General features: G+C 47.4%; 1 protein-coding gene across 1 annotated transcript in view; it reads right to left on the bottom strand.

Annotated features, from left to right (window-relative positions):
• LOC109893780 (AT-rich interactive domain-containing protein 1B) overlaps positions 1–22281 on the bottom strand; it is a 352299-nt gene that overhangs the window by 83994 nt on the left and 246024 nt on the right. Inside the window, exon 5 of the mRNA XM_031829069.1 lies at positions 4087–4348. Within this exon, the coding sequence (XP_031684929.1) occupies positions 4087–4348 (262 nt within the window). The remainder of the gene's footprint in view (positions 1–4086; positions 4349–22281) is intronic.

The following is a 22281-nucleotide window of genomic DNA, read 5'->3' as shown; positions in this document are numbered from 1 at the left end:
GAATCAAAGAGAGGGGATGAGGGATCACTAGAATCAAAAAGAGAGAGGATGAGGGATCACTAGAATCAAAGAGAGAGGATGAGGGATCACTAGAATCAAAAAGAGAGAGACGAGGATCACTAGAATCAAAGAGAGAGAGACGAGGATCACTAGAATCAAAGAGAGAGAGACGAGGATCACTAGAATCAAAGAGAGGGGATGTGGGATCACTAGAATCAAAGAGAGAGAGAGGGATCACTAAAATCAAAGAGAGGGGATGAGGGATCACTAGAATCAAAGAGAGGGCAAGCTAGCATTTTGATTCTCCTTTTAACAGACAGGCTATCCAGCGGGCTGCGACACAGCAAGCTAGCATTTTGATTCTCCTTTTAACAGGCAGGCTATCCAGCAGGCTGCGACACAGCAAGCTAGCATTTTGATTCTCCTTTTAACAGGCAGGCTATCCAGCGGGCTGCGACACAGCAAGCTAGCATTTTGATTCTCCTTTTAACAGGCAGGCTATCCAGCGGGCTGCGACACAGCAAGCTAGCATTTTGATTCTCCTTTTAACAGGCAGGCTATCCAGCGGGCTGCGACACAGCAAGCTAGCATTTTGATTCTCCTTTTAACAGGCAGGCTATCCAGTGGGCTGCTGTCAGATTTAACTTTGTGGAGAAAGGGAGGGAGAGAAAAGAAAGGAGGGAGGAAGATAGAAGAATGTGAAGGACAGGAAAATAGGGCGATTCAGTGGAAGAGAGAGGCATTGGTAACCAGCAGTTCACAGGGATACAGAAGTATTGTTCAGTGACTCTAGCAAAGCCCCACAACCTTTCCTCCTCCTCTCCTCCTCCTCTCCCTTCACAGCGCACATCCCATTCTGCCAGGAATGCGGATGAGAGTAATGCCGTTTGCGTCCCCAAAGACGAAAAATGCGGGGTGCTCCGAATTGGTTTAGAGACATTGGGGCTGAGCAATGTGATTTCTGCTTGACTGTCACAAATGTAGCACAACAGGAAAATCAATTTGCCTTCTGTGCCTCCTGGCTCGAGGAGAATCCAAATGCCAGGCGAACCTAGATAATGTTGTATTCCATTTGAGAAATGGCAAGGAGAGAGAGAGAAAGAGAGCGAGACTGAGAGGGAGAGAGAGAAACTGAGCTGCACTTCCTAAACTCTTGCCAAATGTATGACCATATTAGAGACACATACTGTATTTCCCTCAGATTACACAGATCCACAAAGAATTAGAAAACAAACCCAATATTGATAAACTCCCATGTCTATTGGGTGAAATACCACAGTGTACCATCACAGCAGCAAGATTTGTGACCTGTTGCTACAAGAAAAGGGTTAACCAGTGAAGAACAAACACCTTTGTAAATACAACCCATATCTATGTTTACTTATTTTCCCTTTTGTACTTTAACTATTTGCACATCGTTATAACACTGTATATAGACATAATATGACATTTGAAATGTCTATTCCTTTGGAAGTGTTGAGAGTGTAATGTTTACTGTTCATTTTTATTGCTTATTTCACTTTTGTTTATTATCTACTTCACTTGCTTTGGCAATGTGAACATATGTCCCCATGCCAATAAAGCCCTTAAATTGAATTGAAATTGAATAGAGGTAGAGAGAGAGAGAGACAGGTCTGGAAAGGAGAGGGATGAATGAAGTGAGTTACGCTGAGGGAAACAGATGCTTTCTACGACTCCAAGATAAATACATGTCTGTTTGTAGGGTTGGGAGTTACCAGGGACCTCACGATACCATATTATCATTATACTCAGGTGCCAATGCGATATGTATTACGATTCTCACTATTCTCACAATTCTATACGCATTGCGATTTGATGCTCCAAACATATTGCTCACTATATGTCTGCTGCAGAGAAACAAGAGAGAGCATGAGAAAATTAGTCATGGAAATAGAAGAGCTGAAAACATGTTGGCTCACTATTCAAAAACAAGATGGAAAACAAGGTATAGGGTGAAAAATACTGGAGCTTTGGCGCAGATATAGCTGACAAGCGCTAGCTGATGTTTTTTTTAAACAAATTGATACTTGGAGTCAAAGTATAGATATGATATTGTCACAAAAAATATTGCGATATGCAACTGTAGAGATTTTTCTATCACTATCTGTCTGTCGGCCTGATCTTCTTATAGGCTGCTGACACACCTCTCTGTATCTTCTATTACTGGGAGGCTGTTAGTGTGTGTGTGTGTCTGTGTGTGTCTGTGAAATGAATGTGTAGTGTTTGTGTGCATCTACAGTATAGTGTGAGTGCCAGTGTATGTGTGTGTGAGCATGTGTATTTGGTGTGCGCTGTATGTACACAGTCAGTCAATATGTGTGTGTGTGCCATCTGATAGTGAATGTGTGTGTGTGTGTGTGACAGTGTTTATAGTGTGTGTGTGAGTGTGTGTGACAGCCAGGTGAAAGGCTGACAATGTGGAATTGCTCTCCTCTGACCGTTGTCAGGGGTGACAGGTGTCCCGTGAGCACTTGGCCATGTGACGTGCGTCGCCTCGGTTACCGAGGCAGGCATGACAGCTACCTTCAGAAGGCAATAAACCACAGCCACGGTCACAGTACGGTGGTGTCACGGTCAGAACCTTAATGTGATGGTGGTGCTGGTGTAGACTTGACTAGTGACAATGCCACAGACTTGACCCTGCCACTCTTTATGGAAGAGTGACAAATGGACCCAGAGACAAGGCCTAGGGACAGCCAGTGAGCCTCATACGGACAGAGGAAAAAATATAATGTTTGTATGTTTAGAAAGGAGACAGGTTGCAGGCAAGATAAATCACACAATTCTCATGACCTGCTAGTAAGTAAACAGTAATCAATCCTTCATATCATAGCAACATTAGTTCTCAGTGTATCTCTCTCATATGCCTGGCGTTGGTATTTCTCATTAGAAGTGATCGGATAAACTACAGCTGGTAAACCCTAGCAGCTGTTACCAGACTATGATCCTCTCTCTATGAGGATGTGTTCTGCATGATGGGAGAATATTTATAGATACTCTATTAATCACAGCCATCCCTCCGATGAGATCCGCCTCCTGTCTCACCATCTCACTCCACATGATCTTGGCATTCGCGTCGGGAGCGGCTGTCCTTCTTTTTCATTAGTGTCAATCACTCCCGTACGCGCTCAGTCCGCCCGGAACAACCCGCTGGCCTCAGGAGCTCCCTCAAGCATTTGTCCCGCCTCGTCACTGTGATTGACAGGTCTGCGAGCTGCTGACGTGCCCGTCAGGCCTTAATCAGGAAGAGCAGCGGAGGCTGTGGTTGGATGGGGAGGGCAGTCAGAGCCATGTCTCATAGCCGTGTGTCACTCTGGCCTGTCCAAGGCCTGTCCAACACACTCCCATTCATTACCTCACTGTTTATCTAAATGCTCATCCATTTCTCTAGGGAGGAACAGCCCTGAATCCTCACACAAACACATCTGCTATTGTCTTATTTTGGCTAGTTGTTCTGAAGAATACAGAGGCCAACAGCAGCCATCTGTATCTGTGCATCTAAAATGTTTTTCAAAATAAATGACAAATGATTTCCAATAGAAAGGAGACATCGAGGCTCTGAGTGGTGCAGTGGTCTAAGGCGCCACTACAGCCTGCACAGTCCGGGTTAGGGGAGGGTTTGGCTGGGGGAGGTTTTCTTTGGCTCGTCCTCCAGCGACTCCTTGTGGTGGGCTGGGCGCCTGCAAGTTGACTTCGGTCGTCAGTCAAATGGCGTTTCCTGGAGTGGCTGACTTCTGGGTTAAGCGGTGTGTTAAGTTGTTGGCCAGGTAGGTCCTGTTTTGGAGGATGCATGTCTCAACCTTCACCTCTTCCGAGCCCATAGAGGAGTTGCAGCGATGAGACAAGGTTATAACTAGCACATCGGTCATCTTGACATGGCCACTGCTGTAGTTCTGACCATATTTTTCTCATCATTTACCTGAACACAATAGGGTGTCATTATATCTGTACAGGATACTTGAACAGACGAATCAGAGGAGTGTTATAGAAAGAGAGTCAATCACCAGTATGAGGTTTTTTGATTATTTTGTGAAATTATTTGCCTTAGGAACCCTGTTGGCTTACCTGGTGCTGTGGTTGGGCCGCTGACAGGGGAGATGGGGCCAGAGCCAGAGCGTGATTGGTTGGAGCCCACAGGGGACCCAACAGGAGAGGACGATGGGCCACTGCCTTGACCAGACAGGTGGGGTGACGCATGGGGTGAGAAGGGTGACTGGGCTGGGTTACTCTGCTCCCCCTGGCTACTGGTGGAGCCTGTAGCACTGATGGCTGAACTGTGACCAGCTTCTGTACCTGTAGGGAGGTCATCTATGGAGCCAGACAGGTCCTGGAACAGAGAAAGAGAGAGACAGGAGAGATGGTGAGCGAAGAAACATACTATTACAATAAAGCAAGGGAGTAGCCCTGGGTATGCTGTGGATTACAACATAGTAATACATAACCCACAAAGCCCAACAATACTCCACAATACTCTCACAATAGAGCACAGCACTATACTGAAACTATACTGAAAGCAGTATAGTGCCTTGCTGGTGTAGGTCCGACAGTCTGTTCTGTGTGATGTGTAATGGGCCAGTATTCAAGCCTGAGCTTATGTTACACACATCCCCTGTGGGGAGAGAGAGGCGAGGGGGTGGTAGGAGGGAGGGGAGGACAGGGGGCTTTGACTGGTTAAGGGTATTCTGAACGTTTTCTAGGGAATCCCCTACGAATGCCGACAGACTGAATGATAGTCTTCTAAAAAAGAAGATTGAAGGGAGAGGGATGTAGATTTGTCCCCAGCCACCTCCATGAACCTTTACCGAACCCTCTCTACAGCCACCAAAGACCTATCCTGTGTCTCCTAAAATGGCCATAGGGAAAATACTGGATCAAAGCTGAAGATGAAACCAGATACTACTGTGGTTCTTTCACCAGTATATGTATTATTGTGATCTATTGTTTACTGAAGCATAACGTGTTGAGTGTTATGGTATATTGTTCAGATGGATAAGAAGGTTCTGTGGTGATAAAGATGACTGTCTTGTTGTTCATATATCCTCTGTGGTGGCACAGGCTTTTGTTTTCGCCATGCCTCCGCGGCTGCCCACCCGCCTGCCCTACCACCCGCCCGCCTGGTCTGCCCGCCCTGCTCTGCCAGGCTGTCTCAGTCTGTCACATGGCATCATCTGCCCGTGCTCGATCAGCCCAGCACACACACAGGCCTCTCTCTCTTTCTGTTTCTCTCTACCACTTCCCTCTCTCTCTGTCAGCGGTGTCACTCGCTGTCCCAACCAATCAACTCTACTGAGCTAGATGATGTCATAGGCTGTCTCAACCAATCACCATAGCTATTTTTCTGAGCAGGCAGTCACAGGTCACCGCAAGTGCGTGCCATTTGACACAGTGGGGTCCTGCAAAGAGGGAGACCATGGTGACGTATTTCTAAACAGGTGAATCTAGTGTGACATCCACCTGATTGTTCGCCTCAGAGCCAATTAAAAAAGGGAAAGCACTGTGAATAATTACATTACCCGCTAGTCGCCAGTTCTCCAATAACCGTTGGGCAGAAAAGCACATCATTCATTTGGAGGATTTGAGGATTGACCCGTTTTGATTAGACTCATGGTTGACGGCATCTAGACAGTGTTGTGACTGAGAGAACCCAGGGAATTGGCCTTTCTAGGGAGTTTTTCCTAGCCACCGTGCTTCTACACCTGCATTGCTTGCTGTTTGGGGTTTTAGGCTGGGTTTCTGTACAGCACTTTGAGATATCAGCTGATGTACGAAGGGCTATATAAATACATTTGATTTGATTTGATTTGAATAAGATCAGGCTCTTCCACAGATCTAACAGTGAAGAATCCCAGCTGCTGCTCTCTACACAGTGATATTTCCAGCAGTAAACAGCCAGCCCAGCCAAATACCCAACAAGCTAGCTTGGGCCAGTTCCAAAGTGGCCCAAATCTAATTGGTTTGCCTATGTGCTGCAAATTGCTCTGTGCATTGAGTCTCCAAATAGCTGTCAACTACTCCCAGTTGGCATCTTGTATCACTTAATGTGCTTCTGAAGCATGTAATTGTCATAATAAGAAAAATATTGAGGTGATAATAACCACTTACGTTGAGATGGCCAGACCCCCAAGTAATGGCCTCCTATCTAGACGCTTCACACTACGTTTGAGAGGCAGTCATTCGTGACCCTTCACCTCAGGGGTGTTTGCGTCAGCCTCCCTCCCTCTCCCTCTCTCTCTGAGGCTGTCAGCCTGTCAGACTCAGACAGGCAGGGGCACAAAGGGGACAGCTGAGCCAACACACACAGTAGAAACACAGTCATAGAAACACACACGCACACACAGGCACAGCATGCACACACACACCAGATCACCAACCTATGACTGAGTGTGAGAAAAAAAACATAATTCATTAAAGAGCGGTCTTTCCGCTGACTGTCCCCCCTGAGCAGGCAGAGACATGCACAAATGATATATACATATTTATTTTACCAGGCAAGTCAGTTAAAAGAACAAATTCTTTTTTACAATGACAGCCTACTCCGGCCAAACCCAGACAACTGTGCGCTGCCCCACGGGACTCCCAATCACAGCCGGATGTGATACAGCCTGGATTCAAACCAGGTACTATAGTGACACTTCTTGCACTGAGATGCAGTGCCTTAGACCGCTGTGCCACTCGGGAGCCCTAATTAATGAATGCTGCTGGGAAGGGAAGGGAACAGGCAGTGTTCCCCAGTCCAGGATTCTCTGGTCACGCTGTCTAGACAGGGAGGAGTCAGGCACCACACCACAGCTTCCTGTCTGTGGACCATGGGGAAAGAGAGCATTGACCCTCAAACTTTCTCACAGACATACTGCACGGCACACACTCAGGTGAACCAGCATGGCTGTATTGAGCAGGGAAGGCTTTCTTACAAGAGCCTGGGACTGTAGTTGCTGCTAGGGCTAGTTCAGAGGCTGTAGCTGGCTGGGTCTGGAGCCATGCAGGGCTGGTGTTGTCAGCTCTGGTTGGTGGCTCTTGGGGCACTGCTGTCCAGCGTGTCACCTCGCTGTTGGAGGAACCAGCCACCCGCTGCCACTACAGCTTCCACCACCAGATCCCCCTGTCACCCTGCTGCAACCGCCCTGCCACCAGGCCAGACAGGCTAGCTGACTCAGCCTAGTCACAGTGGCACAGCAGTGGGGATGACAGAGAGGCTGGTGGGTAGGAGGGTGCGGAATAGTGGAGGGTGTGTGTGTGGGTGGGGAGAGTTCTCTCTCATTCTCTCTCTCTTTCTCTCTCTGTTTCCAGTTATTAAGATATCCTCACACAGGACATGAACAGGTTAAAAGATGATATTCAAAGTGTCTGCAATGACATACAATGGAGGAGAAAAGTTACATTTAAAATCCAAAGATCCAAATGTTAATCGCCCATGTTGCTATCAAAGGCTCAACTGCTGTACCCACTGGTATTCCTCTCTTTATTCCTCTCTTTTCTCTGAGTAAATAGAATGATGACAGCTGTAATTAGGTCTAATAGATGTCTGTTGTGAGCCCTCTGGGGACTCTCTCACTCTCGTTACTGCCTTCGGACTGCTGTGCTGCTGCTCCCTCTCTCTTAGAAAAAAAGGTACTATCTAGGACCTAAAAGGGTTCTTCGGCTGTTCCCATAGGAGAACCCTTTGAAGAACCCTTTTTGGCTGCAGGTAGAACGCTTTTAGTTCCAGGTCTAACTCTTTCCACAGAGGAAATCAAAAGGGTTATACCTGGAACCAAAAAGGGTTCTCCTATGGGGATAGTCGAATAACCCTTTTAGAATACTTTTTTTCTCAGAATGTAGCAGTGGAAATGCTATTACACTTAAGATATTTTTCTTCCCCAAAACGCTGAGTTGAGTAAATTAAATGTCATGCAAATTACGAAATGAAATGCCATGCAAATTATGAATTAAAATGGCATTCAAATTATGAAATGAAATGCCATGCAAATTATGAAATGCCATGCAAATTATGAAATGAAATGCCATGCAAATTATTTTCTGAATGGTTGTGTGTCAGGGAGGGAGTGGGGGAGTGGAGTGTAATGGGATGCCCCATGTAGAGAGCTCACTGTTATACCGTTCACAAGGTGCGACTAAATACCATGTACAGACAGAGAGGAACTCACAAAACGTTAACACTCCCAGCTACAGAGTACAGAGCTGGCATAGGCTCAGAAAGGCAGAGGAGAGAGATGTGTTCATGTGTTTGCAGGGGATGAAAAGGAACTGAGCGAGTGAGAGAGAAAGATTATAATGCTAATGATGAGGATGAGGATGATGATGGTGTTGATTGTGGTGATAACAGTAATGATGATGATGATTATGATGCTGATGGTGTTGGTTGTGGTGATAACAATAATGATGATGATGATTATGATGACGATGATGCTGGTGGTGTTGGTTATAGTGATGCAAGTGATGCTGATAGTTGTGGTGATGACAGTGATGATGATGAAGATGATTATAATGATGCTGGTGGTGTTGGTTATAGTGATGCAAGTGATGCTGATAGTTGTGGTGATGACAGTGATGATGATGATGATGATGATGATGATGATGATGATGATGATGATGATGCTGGTGGTGTTGGTTATAGTGATGCAAGTGATGCTGATAGTTGTGGTGATGACAGTGATGATGATGATGGTGTTGGTTGTGGTGATGACAGTGATGGTGTTACTGATGATGATGATGATGCTGATGGTGTTGGTTGTGGGAATGACAGTGATGATGATGATGATTATGATGACGATGATGCTGGTGGTGTTGGTTATAGTGATGCAAGTGATGCTGATAGTTGTGGTGATGACAGTGATGATGATGAAGATGATTATAATGATGCTGGTGGTGTTGGTTATAGTGATGCAAGTGATGCTGATAGTTGTGGTGATGACAGTGATGATGATGATGATGATGATGATGATGATGATGATGATGATGATGATGCTGGTGGTGTTGGTTATAGTGATGCAAGTGATGCTGATAGTTGTGGTGATGACAGTGATGATGATGATGGTGTTGGTTGTGGTGATGACAGTGATGATGATTGTGATGATGATGATGCTGATGGTGTTGGTTGTGGGGATGACAGTGATGATGATGATGATTATAATGATGCTGGTGGTGTTGGTTATAGTGATGCAAGTGATGCTGATTGTTGTGGTGATGACTGTGAAGATGATGATGATGATGGTGTTGGTTGTGGTGATGACAGTGATGATGATGATGATGATGATGATGATGATGCTGTCGGTTGTGGAGATGACAGTGATGATGATGATGTTGGTTGTGATGATGATGGTTGTGGTGATGACAGTGATGATGATGATGATGATGATGATGATGATGATGATGATGATGATGATGATGCTGTCGGTTGTGGAGATGACAGTGATGATGATGATGTTGGTTGTGATGATGATGGTTGTGGTGATGACAGTGATGATGATTATGATGGTGTTGGTTGTGATGATGACAGTGATGATGATGATTATGATGATGATGCTGATGTTGTTGGTTGTGGGGATGATGATGATGCTGTTGGTTGTGGTGATGACAGTAATGATGATAATGATGGTATTGGTTGTGATGATGACAGTGATGATGATGATGAGTATGATGATGATGCTGATGCTGTTGGTTGTGGAGATGACAGTGACGATGATGATGATGTGTTAGTTGTGGTGGTGGTTGGGGTGGAAATGATGATGATGATGATGAATCATTTGAATGATCTGAGGGGAGTTTTCTGCTATGCCACAGGCTCCAAAACCATCTGGCCATGCTGCTGTCCGACCGAGCTCTCTGATCAGGAGAAGTCATTATGGGCCATACAACAGTCATATCAGTCTCCTGACTCCTGATAAATGTCCCAGTGCCTGTTGTCCTTTGTGTCACAGGTGGCACTGTTGGGAAGTCAGGTTCCATCTCACATCTCCATGGCTGGCTGGGTGCCATGATGACATCCCAAGTCCTCTTCTGTCATAGTGGAACATCTCTGAAAGGATGCTACAAGAGCCTCTCTGGGCCTGTCTGTGCAATAACACCAACCATTAAACCAAGACATCCAAGAACAGACTGTGTCGTCAGGAAAAAACTCCTGTCCCAGGCTATATCACCAGATCAGGCAACATATGTGGAACTAGGATGTGAGGGAAATGCTGTGTTCTACAGACAGGACTATAGGACCCAATCTGAGGGACACTACCATGTTTAAAATGACATTTATTGGATGTTCAAGCAAGTAGTTTCTCTCTTTTCTTTGTCTCAAAAAAAGCAGAGCGAGAACAAACTGTTCCGGGCCTCTATAGTTGCAGGAGAGACACAGTGTCAGAAAGCAATATGTGCTTTTCTATTTCGCTACATTGGCTGCACAAAGCACAGGCAATCTCATGATAATACTCCCACAGCATAATAACAAAAACAACTGTCTAGACTTCCAACACCAAAACACAGACAGGCAAAAAATATACTTCCTCTTCAGACACACTAGTAGTTAACATAATGTTTCTAGATTTCTCTCACTTCTTCCCCCCCCCCCCCCCCCCCCAAAGCCAATGTCTACTTCTTGGACTGTCCATGTCTGTCTGCAACCAAGTCTGGTCTGCTGGGTGCATACACACATGTCCTGAGTGTATCTACAGTCCTCAGGCTAATAAGGCAGCCAGACAACCTACCACCATGCACATGTTTCCAGTCTGCTGTGTGTGAGAGCACTAATGCTCTAACGTTGGGGTGATATGCAGCTTGCGGAGTGATAACTCTCCCTCTCTAAGCCCTCAGTAATGTGGAGATAGGAAGAGAGTCTGTTTGGAGGACCCGTTTGAAGCCCTATTACTCCTAAGCCTGTAAAGACGCCCAAATCTGGTGGCGCTTGTCTCCAAACCTGGGGATTAGTGTTGAGTTTCACTGTGATTCCCCCTGATAATACGACAGAGCTTGATAGAGCCGGGCCGAGCAGAACGAGCGCTTAACGCACACCGGCCCTATTCACTTAACGCACTGCCTCATTGTCTCTCTGAACAATGACGACAATAAAGTACCCCAGCCCTCCACAGCTCAACCTTTAATCTCTAGATACATGTTCAGGATAGTCCCTTTGTACCGTATATTGAGGCTGAAGTTGTCACCCCCACAAACCTTGCGTCTAATATTTATTATTCCACTAAACAGTTTTTATTTAAATATACCAGTCTTCCATTTAAAAGAGGGGGCCTTGATGAGAGTCGACAAGCCAGGCAGGCCGATAATATTTGAGCTGTTGAAATGTTTTTTCATTCACCACAAAGGCTCTAACTGGTTTAATGCATAAGCAGACCACTCCCCACCACCCCTCCTCCTCTTCACTCCCCACCACCCCTCCTCCTCTCCTCTCCACTCACCCCCCACCCCTCCTCCTCTCCACTCACCCCCCACCCCTCCTCCTCTCCACTCACCCCCCACCCCTCCTCCTCTAAACTCCCCCCCACCCCTCCTCCTCCTCTCCACTCACCCCCCACCCCTCCTCCTGTCCACTCCCCCCCACCCCTCCTCCTCTCCACTCACCCCCCACCCCTCCGCCTCCTCTCCACTCCCCCCCACCCCTCCTCCTCCTCTCCACTCCCCACCACCCCTCCTCCTCTCCTCTCCACTCACCCCCCACCCCTCCTCCTCTCCACTCACCCCCCACCCCTCCTCCTCTCCACTCCCCCCACCCCTCCTCCTCCTCTCCACTCACCCCCCACCCCTCCTCCTCTCCACTCACCCCCCACCCCTCCTCCTCTCCACTCCCCCCACCCCTCCTCCTCCTCTCCACCCCTCCTCCTCTCCACTCCCCCCCACCCCTCCCCCTCTCCACTCACCCCCCACCCCTCCTCCTCTCCACTCACCCCCCACCCATCCTCCTCTCCACTCACCCCCCACCCCTCCTCCTCTCCACTCACCCCCCCACCCCTCCTCTTCTCCACTCACCCCCCACCCATCCTCCTCTCCACTCACCCCCCACCCCTCCTCCTCTCCACTCACCCCAGAGACACTCACCCCCCACTCCTCCTCCTCTCCACTCACCCCCCACCCCTCCTCCTCTCCACTCCCCCCCCACCCCTCCTCCTCTCCACTCACCCCCCACCCATCCTCCTCTCCACTCACCCCCCACCCCTCCTCCTCTCCACTCACCCCAGAGACATACTCACCCCCCACCCCTCCTCCTCTCCACTCACCCCCCACTCCTCCTCCTCTCCACTCACCCCCCACCCCTCCTCCTCTCCACTCACCCCACCACCCCTCCTCCTCTCCACTCACCCCCCACCCCTCCTCCTCTCCACTCCCCACCACCCCTCCTCCTCTCCACTCACCCCCACCCCTCCTCCTCTCCACTCACCCCAGAGACATACTCACCCCCCACCCCTCCTCCTCTCCACTCACCCCAGAGACATACTCACCCCCCACCCCTCCTCCTCTCCACTCACCCCCCACCCCTCCTCCTCTCCACTCACCCCAGAGACATACTCACCCCCCACCCCTCCTCCTCTCCACTCACCCCCCACCCCTCCTCCTCTCCACTCACCCCAGAGACATACTCACCCCCAAACCCCTCCTCCTCTCCACTCACCCCCACCCCTCCTCCTCTCCACTCACCCCAGAGACATACTCACCCCCCACCCATCCTCCTCTCCACTCACTCCAGAGACATACTCACCCCCCACCCCTCCTCCTCTCCACTCACCCCAGAGACATACTCACCCCCCACCCCTCCTCCTCTCCACTCACCCCAGAGACATACTCACCCCCCACCCCTCCTCCTCTCCACTCGCCCAGAGAGAGAGACAGAGAAGGAACTTAAAGCGAAGGGAGGAATAGAAAATAAATAAATAAAACAGCCAAATTCCTAATTTCTAATTCAACTGCTCATTCAGCTTAACCTCTCTCTCTCCTCTGCAATTAAAGCACCTGCCACATCCTTCACGCCGTGCTGCTGCCTCCCACCCTCCATGCCCGCCCGCCCGCTCGCCCGCCGCACAGAGCAGCCACACGGCTAAATAATGCAGTGCATCCTGCGCCACGCATCCTTTATCATCCCAAATGACAGCCATTTGCATATCTCCCCAGTCAATTAGAGCGGAATAATCAGCCCATAATTGGGGGAGAGAGCCGGTAATCACCCAACCCTGGCACACCGTCAGGACAAACGGGGGGAGGGGGAAGAAGAGGGGCTGAGGTAGGAGAGGTGGGGGGACAGCCTTCACACTTCAACCTAGTGTTCTATCCTACTATGCTACAGTCCAGAGTTTTCCTCTCTCACATAACCTCATACTGTCTCTTTTGTTTTTCAAACTCTCTTACTTGAACTCCCTACCCACCAACTATGATGTGTTCTGTATCCTTATTACAGTACTAGGAACAGACATTCTCCAGATACATGAACATTAGAGTACACAGGTATCTCTCCTGAGTGAGAGAGAAAGAGACTGTGGAGGTCTGCAATTGTTTTTCTGAGGTCTTGATTTCTTTTGACTTTCCCATGATGTCAAGCAAAGAGGCACTGAGTTTGAAGGTAGGCCTTGAAATACATCCACAGGTACACCTCCAATTGACTCAAATTATGTAAATTAGCCTAACAGAAGCTTATAATGCCATGACATAATTTTCTGGAATTTTCCAAGCTGTTTAAAGGCACAGTCAACTTAGTGTATGTCAACTTCTGACCCACTGGAATTGCGATACAGTGAATTATAAGTGAAATAATCTGTCTGTAAACAATTGTTGAAAGAATTACTTGTGTCATGCACAAAGTAGATGTCCTAACCGACTTGCCAAAACTATAGTTTGTCAACGAGAAATATGTGGAATGGAAAAACTAGTTTTAATGACTCCAACTAAAGTGTATGTAAACTTCCGACTTCAACTGTATATACAGTGCATTCGAAAAGTATTCAGACCCCTTGACTTTAACATTTTGTTACTTTACAGCCTTATTCTTTTTCCCTCATCAATCTACACATAATACCCCATAATGACAAAGCAAAACCTGTTTTGTAGAATTTTTTGTAAATGTATTAAAAAGAAAAGAAAACTGAAATATGCCATTTATATCAGTATTCACACCCATTACTCCGTACTTTGTTGAAGCACTCTTGGGTATGGGTATGTATTTGGGGAGTTTCTCCCATTCCTCTCTGCAGATCCTCTCAAGCTCTGTCAGGTTGGACGGGGAGCGTTGCTGCACAGGTATTTTCAGGTTTCTCCAGAGATGTACTCCTGCATTGTCTTGGCTGTGTGCTTAGGGTTATTAACCTGTTGGAGGTGAACCTCCGCCCCAGTCTAAGGTCCTGAGCGCTCTGGAGCAGGTGTTCATTAAGGATCTCTCTGTACTTTGCTCCGTTCATCTTTGTCTCGATCCTGACTAGTCTCCCAGTCCCCGCTGCTGAAAATCATCCCCACAGCATGATGCTGCCACCACCATGCTTCACCGTAGGGATGGTGCCAGGTTTCCTCCAGACGTGACGCTTGGCATTCAGACCAAAGAGTTCAATCTTGGTTTCATCAGACCAGAGAATCTTGTTTTTTACTGAGGAGTGGCTTCCAATCAAGACTTTCTACCATAAAGATCTGATTGGTGGAGTGCTGCAGAGATGGCTGTTCTTCTGGAAGGTTCTCCCATCTCCACAGAGGAACTCTAGATCTCTGTTAGATAGAACATTGTGTTCTTGGTCACCTCCCTGACCAAGGCCCTTCTCCCCCCGATTGATCAGTTTGGATGGGCGGCCAGCTCTTGAGTCTTGGTGGTTCCAAACTTCTTCCATTTAAGAATGATGGAGGCCACTGTGTTCTTGGGGACCTTCAATGCTGCAGAGATGTTTTGGTACCATTCCCAAGATATGTGCCTCGACACAATCCTGTCTCGGAGCTCTACCGACAATTCCTTCGACTCATGGCTTGTTTTTTGATCTGATATGCACTGTCAACTGTGGGACCTTATATAGACAGGTGTGTGCCTTTCCAAAACATGTCCAATCAACTGAATTTACCACAGGTGGACTCCAATCAAGCTGGACTCCAATCAACATCTCAAGTATGATCAATGGAAACAGGATGCACCTGTGCTCAATTTCGAGTCTCATAGCAAACGGTCTGAAAACGTAATAAATTATCAAACATGTCAAAAAATGTTTCATTTGTTTTGTCCTTATGGGGTATTGTGTGTAGATTGCTGAGGAAAAACAAATATTTAATCCATTTTAGATAAGGCTGTAAAGTAAATTAACATAGAAAAAGTCACATTTTCTGAATGCTTTCTGAAGGCACTGTATATACAGTACTAGTCAAAATTTGGACATACCTACTCATTCAAGGGTTTTTCTTTATTTTTACTATTTTCTAAATTGCAGAATAATAGTGAAGACATCAAAACTATGAAATAACACATATGTAATCATGTAGTAACCAAAAAAGTGTTAAACAAATCAACATACATTTTATATTTGAGATTCTTCAAAGTAGCCACCATTTGCCTTGATGACAGCTTTGCACACTCTTGGCATTATCAGCTTCACCTGGAATGCTTTTCCAACAGTCTTAAAAGAGTTCCCACATGTGCTTAGCACTTGTTGGCTGCTGTTCCTTCACTCTGCGGTCCAACTCATCCCAAACCATCTCAATTGGGTTGAGGTTAGGTGATTGTGGAGGTCAGGTCATCTGATGCAGCACTCCATCACTCTCCTTCTTGGTCAACTATCCCTTACATAGCCTGGGGTGTGTTTTGGGTCATTATCCTGTTGAAAAACAAATGATAGTCCCACTAATCTCAAACCAGATAGGATGGCGTATCACTGCAGAATGCTGTGGTAGCCATGCGGGTTCAGTGTGCCTTGAATTCTAAATAAATCACAGACAGTGTCACCAGCAAAGTCCTCCCACACCATCACACCTTCACGGTGCGAACCACACATGAGGAGATCCTCCATTCACCTACTCTGCATCTCACAAAGACACTGCTGTTGGAGCCAAATGTGTCCTTTGTCCTTTGCTCGTGTTTCCTGGCCCAAGCAAGTCTCTTCTTCTTATTGTTTTCTATTAGTAGTTATTTATTTGCAGCAATTTGACCAAAGGCCTGATTCACCCAGTCTCCTCTGAACAGTTGATGTCGAGATATGTATGTTACTTGAACTCCGTGAAGCATTTATTTGGGCTGCAATTTCTGATGCTGGTAACTCTAATGAACTTATCCTCTGCAGCAGAGGTAACTATGGGTCTTCCTTTTCTGTTGCGGTCTTCATGAGAGCCAGTTTCATCATAGCTCTTGATGGTTTTTGTGACTGCGCTTGAAGAAACTTTCAAAGTCCTTGAAATTTTGCGTACAGACTGATGTTCATGTCTTAAAGTAATGATGGACTGTCATTTCTCTTTGCTTATTTGAGCTGTTCTTGCCATGATATGGAATTGGTCTTTTACCAAATAGGTCTATCTTCTGTATACCACCCCTACCTTGTCACAACACAACTGATTGGCTCCATTGGTGGCTACATTGAATAATCTCAAATATACAATATATTTGATTTGTTCAACACTTATTTGGTTACGACATGATTCCGTATGTGTTATTTCATAGTTTTGATAGCTTCACTATTATTCTACAATGTAGAAAATAGTAAAAATGAAGAATGAGTACGTGTGTCCAAACTTTTGACTGATACCGTATAAATAGAGAGAGAGAGACGTGGTGCCAGTCACTAGCCTACACACAATACCCTGTCGTTTCAAAGTGGAATTATGTTTTTAGAAATTTTTGCAAATGAATTAAAATGAAAAAGGATTAAATGTCTTGACTCAATAAGTATTCAACCCCTTTGCAAGCCTAAATAAGTTCAGGATTAAAAACGTTTTTAACAAGTCACATGGTTGCATGGACTATGTGTGCAATAATCGTGTTTAAGATGATTTTTTAATGACTACCTCATCTCTGTATCCCACACATACAATTATCTGTAAGGTCCCTCAGTCGAGCAGTGAATTTCAAACACAGATTCAACAACAAAGACCAGGGAGGTTTGGTAGATTTTAAAAAAAGAAACAGACATTGAATATCCCTTTGAGCATGGTGAAGTTATTAATTACACTTTGGATGGTGTATCAATACACACAGTCTCTACAAAGATACAGGCGTCCTTCCTAACTCAGTTACCGGTGAGGAAGGAAACCGCTCAGGGATTTCACCATGCAGTTACTCCACAATACCTGCCAGAAGCCTGTACTGAATAAAAAATATTCTAAAACATGCATCCTATTTGCAACAAGGCACTAAAGTAAAACTGCAAAAAATGTGGCAAAGAAATGAACTTTATGTCCTTAATACAAAGCGTTATGGGGCAAATCCAACACAACACATCACTAAGTACCACTCTTCATATTTTCAAGCATGGTGGTGGCTGCATCATGTTATGGGTATGCTCCTCATTAGCAAGGACTAGGGAGTTTTTTGGGGATAAAAATAAATGGAATAAAGCTAATCAAAGGCAACATCCTAAAGGAAAACCTGTTTCATTCTGCTTTCCAGCAGACACTGGGATACAAATTCACCTTTCAGCAGGTGTCACGTCTAATCAAGGTGGGTGGAATCAGGCGCAGAGAGCAGATAGCGATATAAAGTTTATTCTCCGGTGAACAAACAAACACGGTCAACCCAAACACACACAGGGTGAAATTATCCAACACAGGATAACAGACTAACCGGAGAATAAGAAACACAATAACCACAACAGACGAAAATGAATGTCAAAATAAACAATCCCGCACAAAACAAGGGTGGGACAACCTACATTATATACAGACACTAATTAACTAAACAACACACAGGTGAAACCAATCAGACAAAACCAACAGATACACGAAAAGGGATCGGTAGTGGCTAGTAGGACGGTGACGACGACTGCCGAGCACCGCCTGAACGGGCAGGAGAGCCAACCTCGGCGGAAGTCGTGACAGCAGGACAATAACGTAAAACACAAACCCAAATATACGCTGGAGTTGCTTACCAAGATCACGTTGAATGTTCCTAAGTGGCCTAGTTACAGTTTTGGCTTAAGACGGTTTGAAAATCTATGGCAAGACTTGAAAATGGCTGCCTAGCAAAGATCAACAACCAACTTGACAAAGCTTGAAGAATTTTGAAAATAATAATGTGCAAATATTGTCCAATACAGGTGTGCAAAGCTCTTAGAGGCTCACCCAGAAAGACTCCAAGCTGTAATCGCTGCCAAATTGGATTCTAACATGTATAGAATACTTATGTAAATGAGATGTTTTTGTATTTCTTTTTCAATAAATTTGCAAACAAAATGAAAAACATGTTTTCACTTCGTCATTATGGGGTATTGTGTGTAGATGGGCTAAAAAAATCAGATTCATTTTGAATTCAGGCTTTAATACAACAAAATGTGCAATAAGTCAAGGGGTATGAATACTTTCTGTAGGCTCTATACATACTGTCATGTAAAGAGGAACATCAGAGCCAGACAAGGTTAGTTCCCTCCTGTATCACTGTTCCTTTGTGCTCTGCTTTTCATCCTAGGCCTTGGTATTTCCTCAGCTCACTGCAGTTCAAAGCTACACAACATTAACTTCTGTGGTTTTGGGCCGCACTCACTTGCCTCTCTGAGATGAAAGGCACAATGACGCTCCATTTGCTTCAACTTGATGGAGGAGGAGAGAAAAAAGAGAGAAAGAATGAAAAGAAAGAGAAGGAAGAAAAAACACGGAAGGATGAGAGTTTTGATTTGTTCCGATTTAACCTCCAGAGAAAAGAGGCAATCTATGAGTGTTTACCACAGCAATGCAGAGGCAGGAGGGTCAAATAAAGAAAAACACAAAAGTATGATATAAAAACAACAAAGAAAATAGTTTCTTTGAAGACACAGACAGAGAAAGAGAGAGAGAGAGACAGAGTAGGCTGGGGATAGTGTTCACACGGCTAGACAGGGAGGAATACAGGGCTGGGGATAGTGTTCACACGGCTAGACAGGGAGGAAAACAGGGCTGGGGATAGTGTTCACACGGCTAGACAGGGAGGAAAACAGGGCTGGGGACAGTGTTCACACGGCTAGACAGGGAGGAAAACAGGGCTGGGGATGGTGTTCACACGGCTAGACAGGGAGGATAACAGGGCTGGGGATAGTGTTCACATGGCTAGACAGGGAGGAAAACAGGGCTGGGGATAGTGTTCACACGGCTAGACAGGGAGGAAAACAGGGCTGGGGATAGTGTTCACACGGCTAGACAGGGAGGAAAACAGGGCTGGGGATAGTGTTCACACGGCTAGACAGGGAGGAAAACAGGGCTGGGGATAGTGTTCACACGGCTAGACAGGGAGGAAAACAGGGCTGGGGATAGTGTTCACACGGCTAGACAGGGAGGAAAACAGGGCTGGGGATGGTGTTCACACGGCTAGACAGGGAGGATAACAGGGATGGGGATAGTGTTCACACGGCTAGACAGGGAGGAAAACAGGGCTGGGGATAGTGCTCACACGGCTAGACAGGGAGGAAAACAGGGCTGGGGATAGTGTTCACACGGCTAGACAGGGAGGAAAACAGGGCTGGGGACGGTGTTCACACGGCTAGACAGGGAGGAAAACAGGGCTGGGGACAGTGTTCACACGGCTAGACAGGGAGGAAAACAGGGCTGGGGATGGTGTTCACACGGCTAGACAGGGAGGATAACAGGGCTGGGGATAGTGTTCACATGGCTAGACAGGGAGGAAAACAGGGCTGGGGATAGTGTTCACACGGCTAGACAGGGACGAAAACAGGGCTGGGGATAGTGTTCACACGGCTAGACAGGGACGAAAACAGGGCTGGGGATAGTGTTCACACGGCTAGACAGGGAGGAAAACAGGGCTGGGGATAGTGTTCACACGGCTAGACAGGGAGGAAAACAGGGCTGGGGATAGTGTTCACACGGCTAGACAGGGAGGAAAACAGGGCTGGGGATAGTGTTCACACGGCTAGACAGGGAGGAAAACAGGGCTGGGGACGGTGTTCACACGGCTAGACAGGGAGGAAAACAGGGCTGGGGACAGTGTTCACACGGCTAGACAGGGAGGAAAACAGGGCTGGGGACGGTGTTCACACGGCTAGACAGGGAGGATAACAGGGCTGGGGATAGTGTTCACACGGCTAGACAGGGAGGAAAACAGGGCTGGGGATAGTGTTCACACGGCTAGACAGGGAGGAAAACAGGGCTGGGACAGTGTTCACACGGCTAGACAGGGAGAAAAACAGGGCTGGGGACGGTGTTCACAAGGCTAGACAGGGAGGAAAACAGGGCTGGGGACAGTGTTCACACGGCTAGACAGGGAGGAAAACAGGGCTGGGGATGGTGTTCACACGGCTAGACAGGGAGGATAACAGGGCTGGGGATAGTGTTCACACGGCTAGACAGGGAGGAAAACAGGGCTGGGGATAGTGTTCACACGGCTAGACAGGGAGGAAAACAGGGCTGTGGATAGTGTTCACACGGCTAGACAGGGAGGAAAACAGGGCTGGGGATAGTGTTCACACGGCTAGACAGGGAGGAAAACAGGGCTGGGGATGGTGTTCACACGGCTAGACAGGGAGGATAACAGGGCTTGGGATAGTGTTCACACGGCTAGACAGGGAGGAAAACAGGGCTGGGGATAGTGTTCACACGGCTAGACAGGGAGGAAAACAGGGCTGGGGATAGTGTTCACACGGCTAGACAGGGAGGAAAACAGGGCTGGGGATAGTGTTCACACGGCTAGACAGGGAGGAAAACAGGGCTGGGGATGGTGTTCACACGGCTAGACAGGGAGGAAAACAGGGCTGGGGATAGTGTTCACACGGCTAGACAGGGAGGAAAACAGGGCTGGGGATGGTGTTCACACGGCTAGACAGGGAGGATAACAGGGCTGGGGATAGTGTTCACACGGCTAGACAGGGAGGAAAACAGGGCTGGGGATAGTGTTCACACGGCTAGACAGGGAGGAAAACAGGGCTGGGGATAGTGTTCACACGGCTAGACAGGGAGGAAAACAGGGCTGGGGATAGTGTTCACACGGCTAGACAGGGAGGAAAACAGGGCTGAGGATAGTGCTCACATGTCTAGACAGGGAGGAAAACAGTGCTGGGGATGGTGTTCACACGGCTAGACAGGCAGGAAAACAGGGCTGGGGATGGTGTTCACACGGCTAGACAGGGAGGAAAACAGGGCTGGGGATGGCGTTCACACGGCTAGACAGGGAGGAAAACAGGGCTGGGGATGGCGTTCACACGGCTAGACAGGGAGGAAAACAGGGCTGGGGATGGCGTTCACACGGCTAGACAGGGAGGAAAACAGGGCTGGGGATGGTGTTCACACGGCTAGACAGGGAGGAAAACAGGGCTGGGGATAGTGTTCACATGGCTAGACAGGGAGGAAAACAGGGCTGGGGATAGTGTTCACATGGCTAGACAGGGAGGAAAACAGGGCTGGGGATAGTGTTCACATGGCTAGACAGGGAGGAAAACAGGGCTGGGGATGGTGTTCACACGGCTAGACAGGGAGGAAAACAGGGCTGGGGATAGTGTTCACATGGCTAGACAGGGAGGAAAACAGGGCTGGGGACAGTGTTCACATGGCTAGACAGGGAGGAAAACAGGGCTGGGGACAGTGTTCACATGGCTAGACAGGGAGGAAAACAGGGCTGGGGATGGTGTTCACACGGCTAGACGGAGGAAAACAGGGCTGGGGATGGTGTTCACATGGCTAGACAGGGAGGAAAACAGGGCTGGGGATAGTGTTCACACGGCTAGACAGGGAGGAAAACAGGGCTGGGGATAGTGTTCACACGGCTAGACAGGGAGGAAAACAGGGCTGGGGATAGTGTTCACACGGCTAGACAGGGAGGAAAACAGGGCTGGGGATAGTGTTCACACGGCTAGACAGGGAGGAAAACAGGGCTGGGGATGGTGTTCACACGGCTAGACAGGGAGGAAAACAGGGCTGGGGATAGTGTTCACACGGCTAGACAGGGAGGAAAACAGATTTTCTCACTTGTTTACGGGGCCTTCACTTTTTTCCACCACCCCCTCCGTTCCTTCTTTCCTCTCTACGTTATGCATCACTGTCAAACTGACACAGATAAAACATGAGGGCTGCTGCAGCTGATTGGATTGGTGCGAAGCAAACTCATCCCCGTCTGGTGTGATTGGACATGCCTGCTGTCAGAGTGGCTTCCTCGGTCATCCATCAGCTCTGTCTGGCCGCAGACTG

This window comes from Oncorhynchus kisutch, linkage group LG7 (genome assembly GCF_002021735.2).
Source record: "Oncorhynchus kisutch isolate 150728-3 linkage group LG7, Okis_V2, whole genome shotgun sequence".
Classification (NCBI taxonomy): domain Eukaryota; kingdom Metazoa; phylum Chordata; class Actinopteri; order Salmoniformes; family Salmonidae; genus Oncorhynchus; species Oncorhynchus kisutch.
Note: the sequence above shows the minus strand (reverse complement) of the source record. Positions and strands in the feature narration are given on the sequence as shown.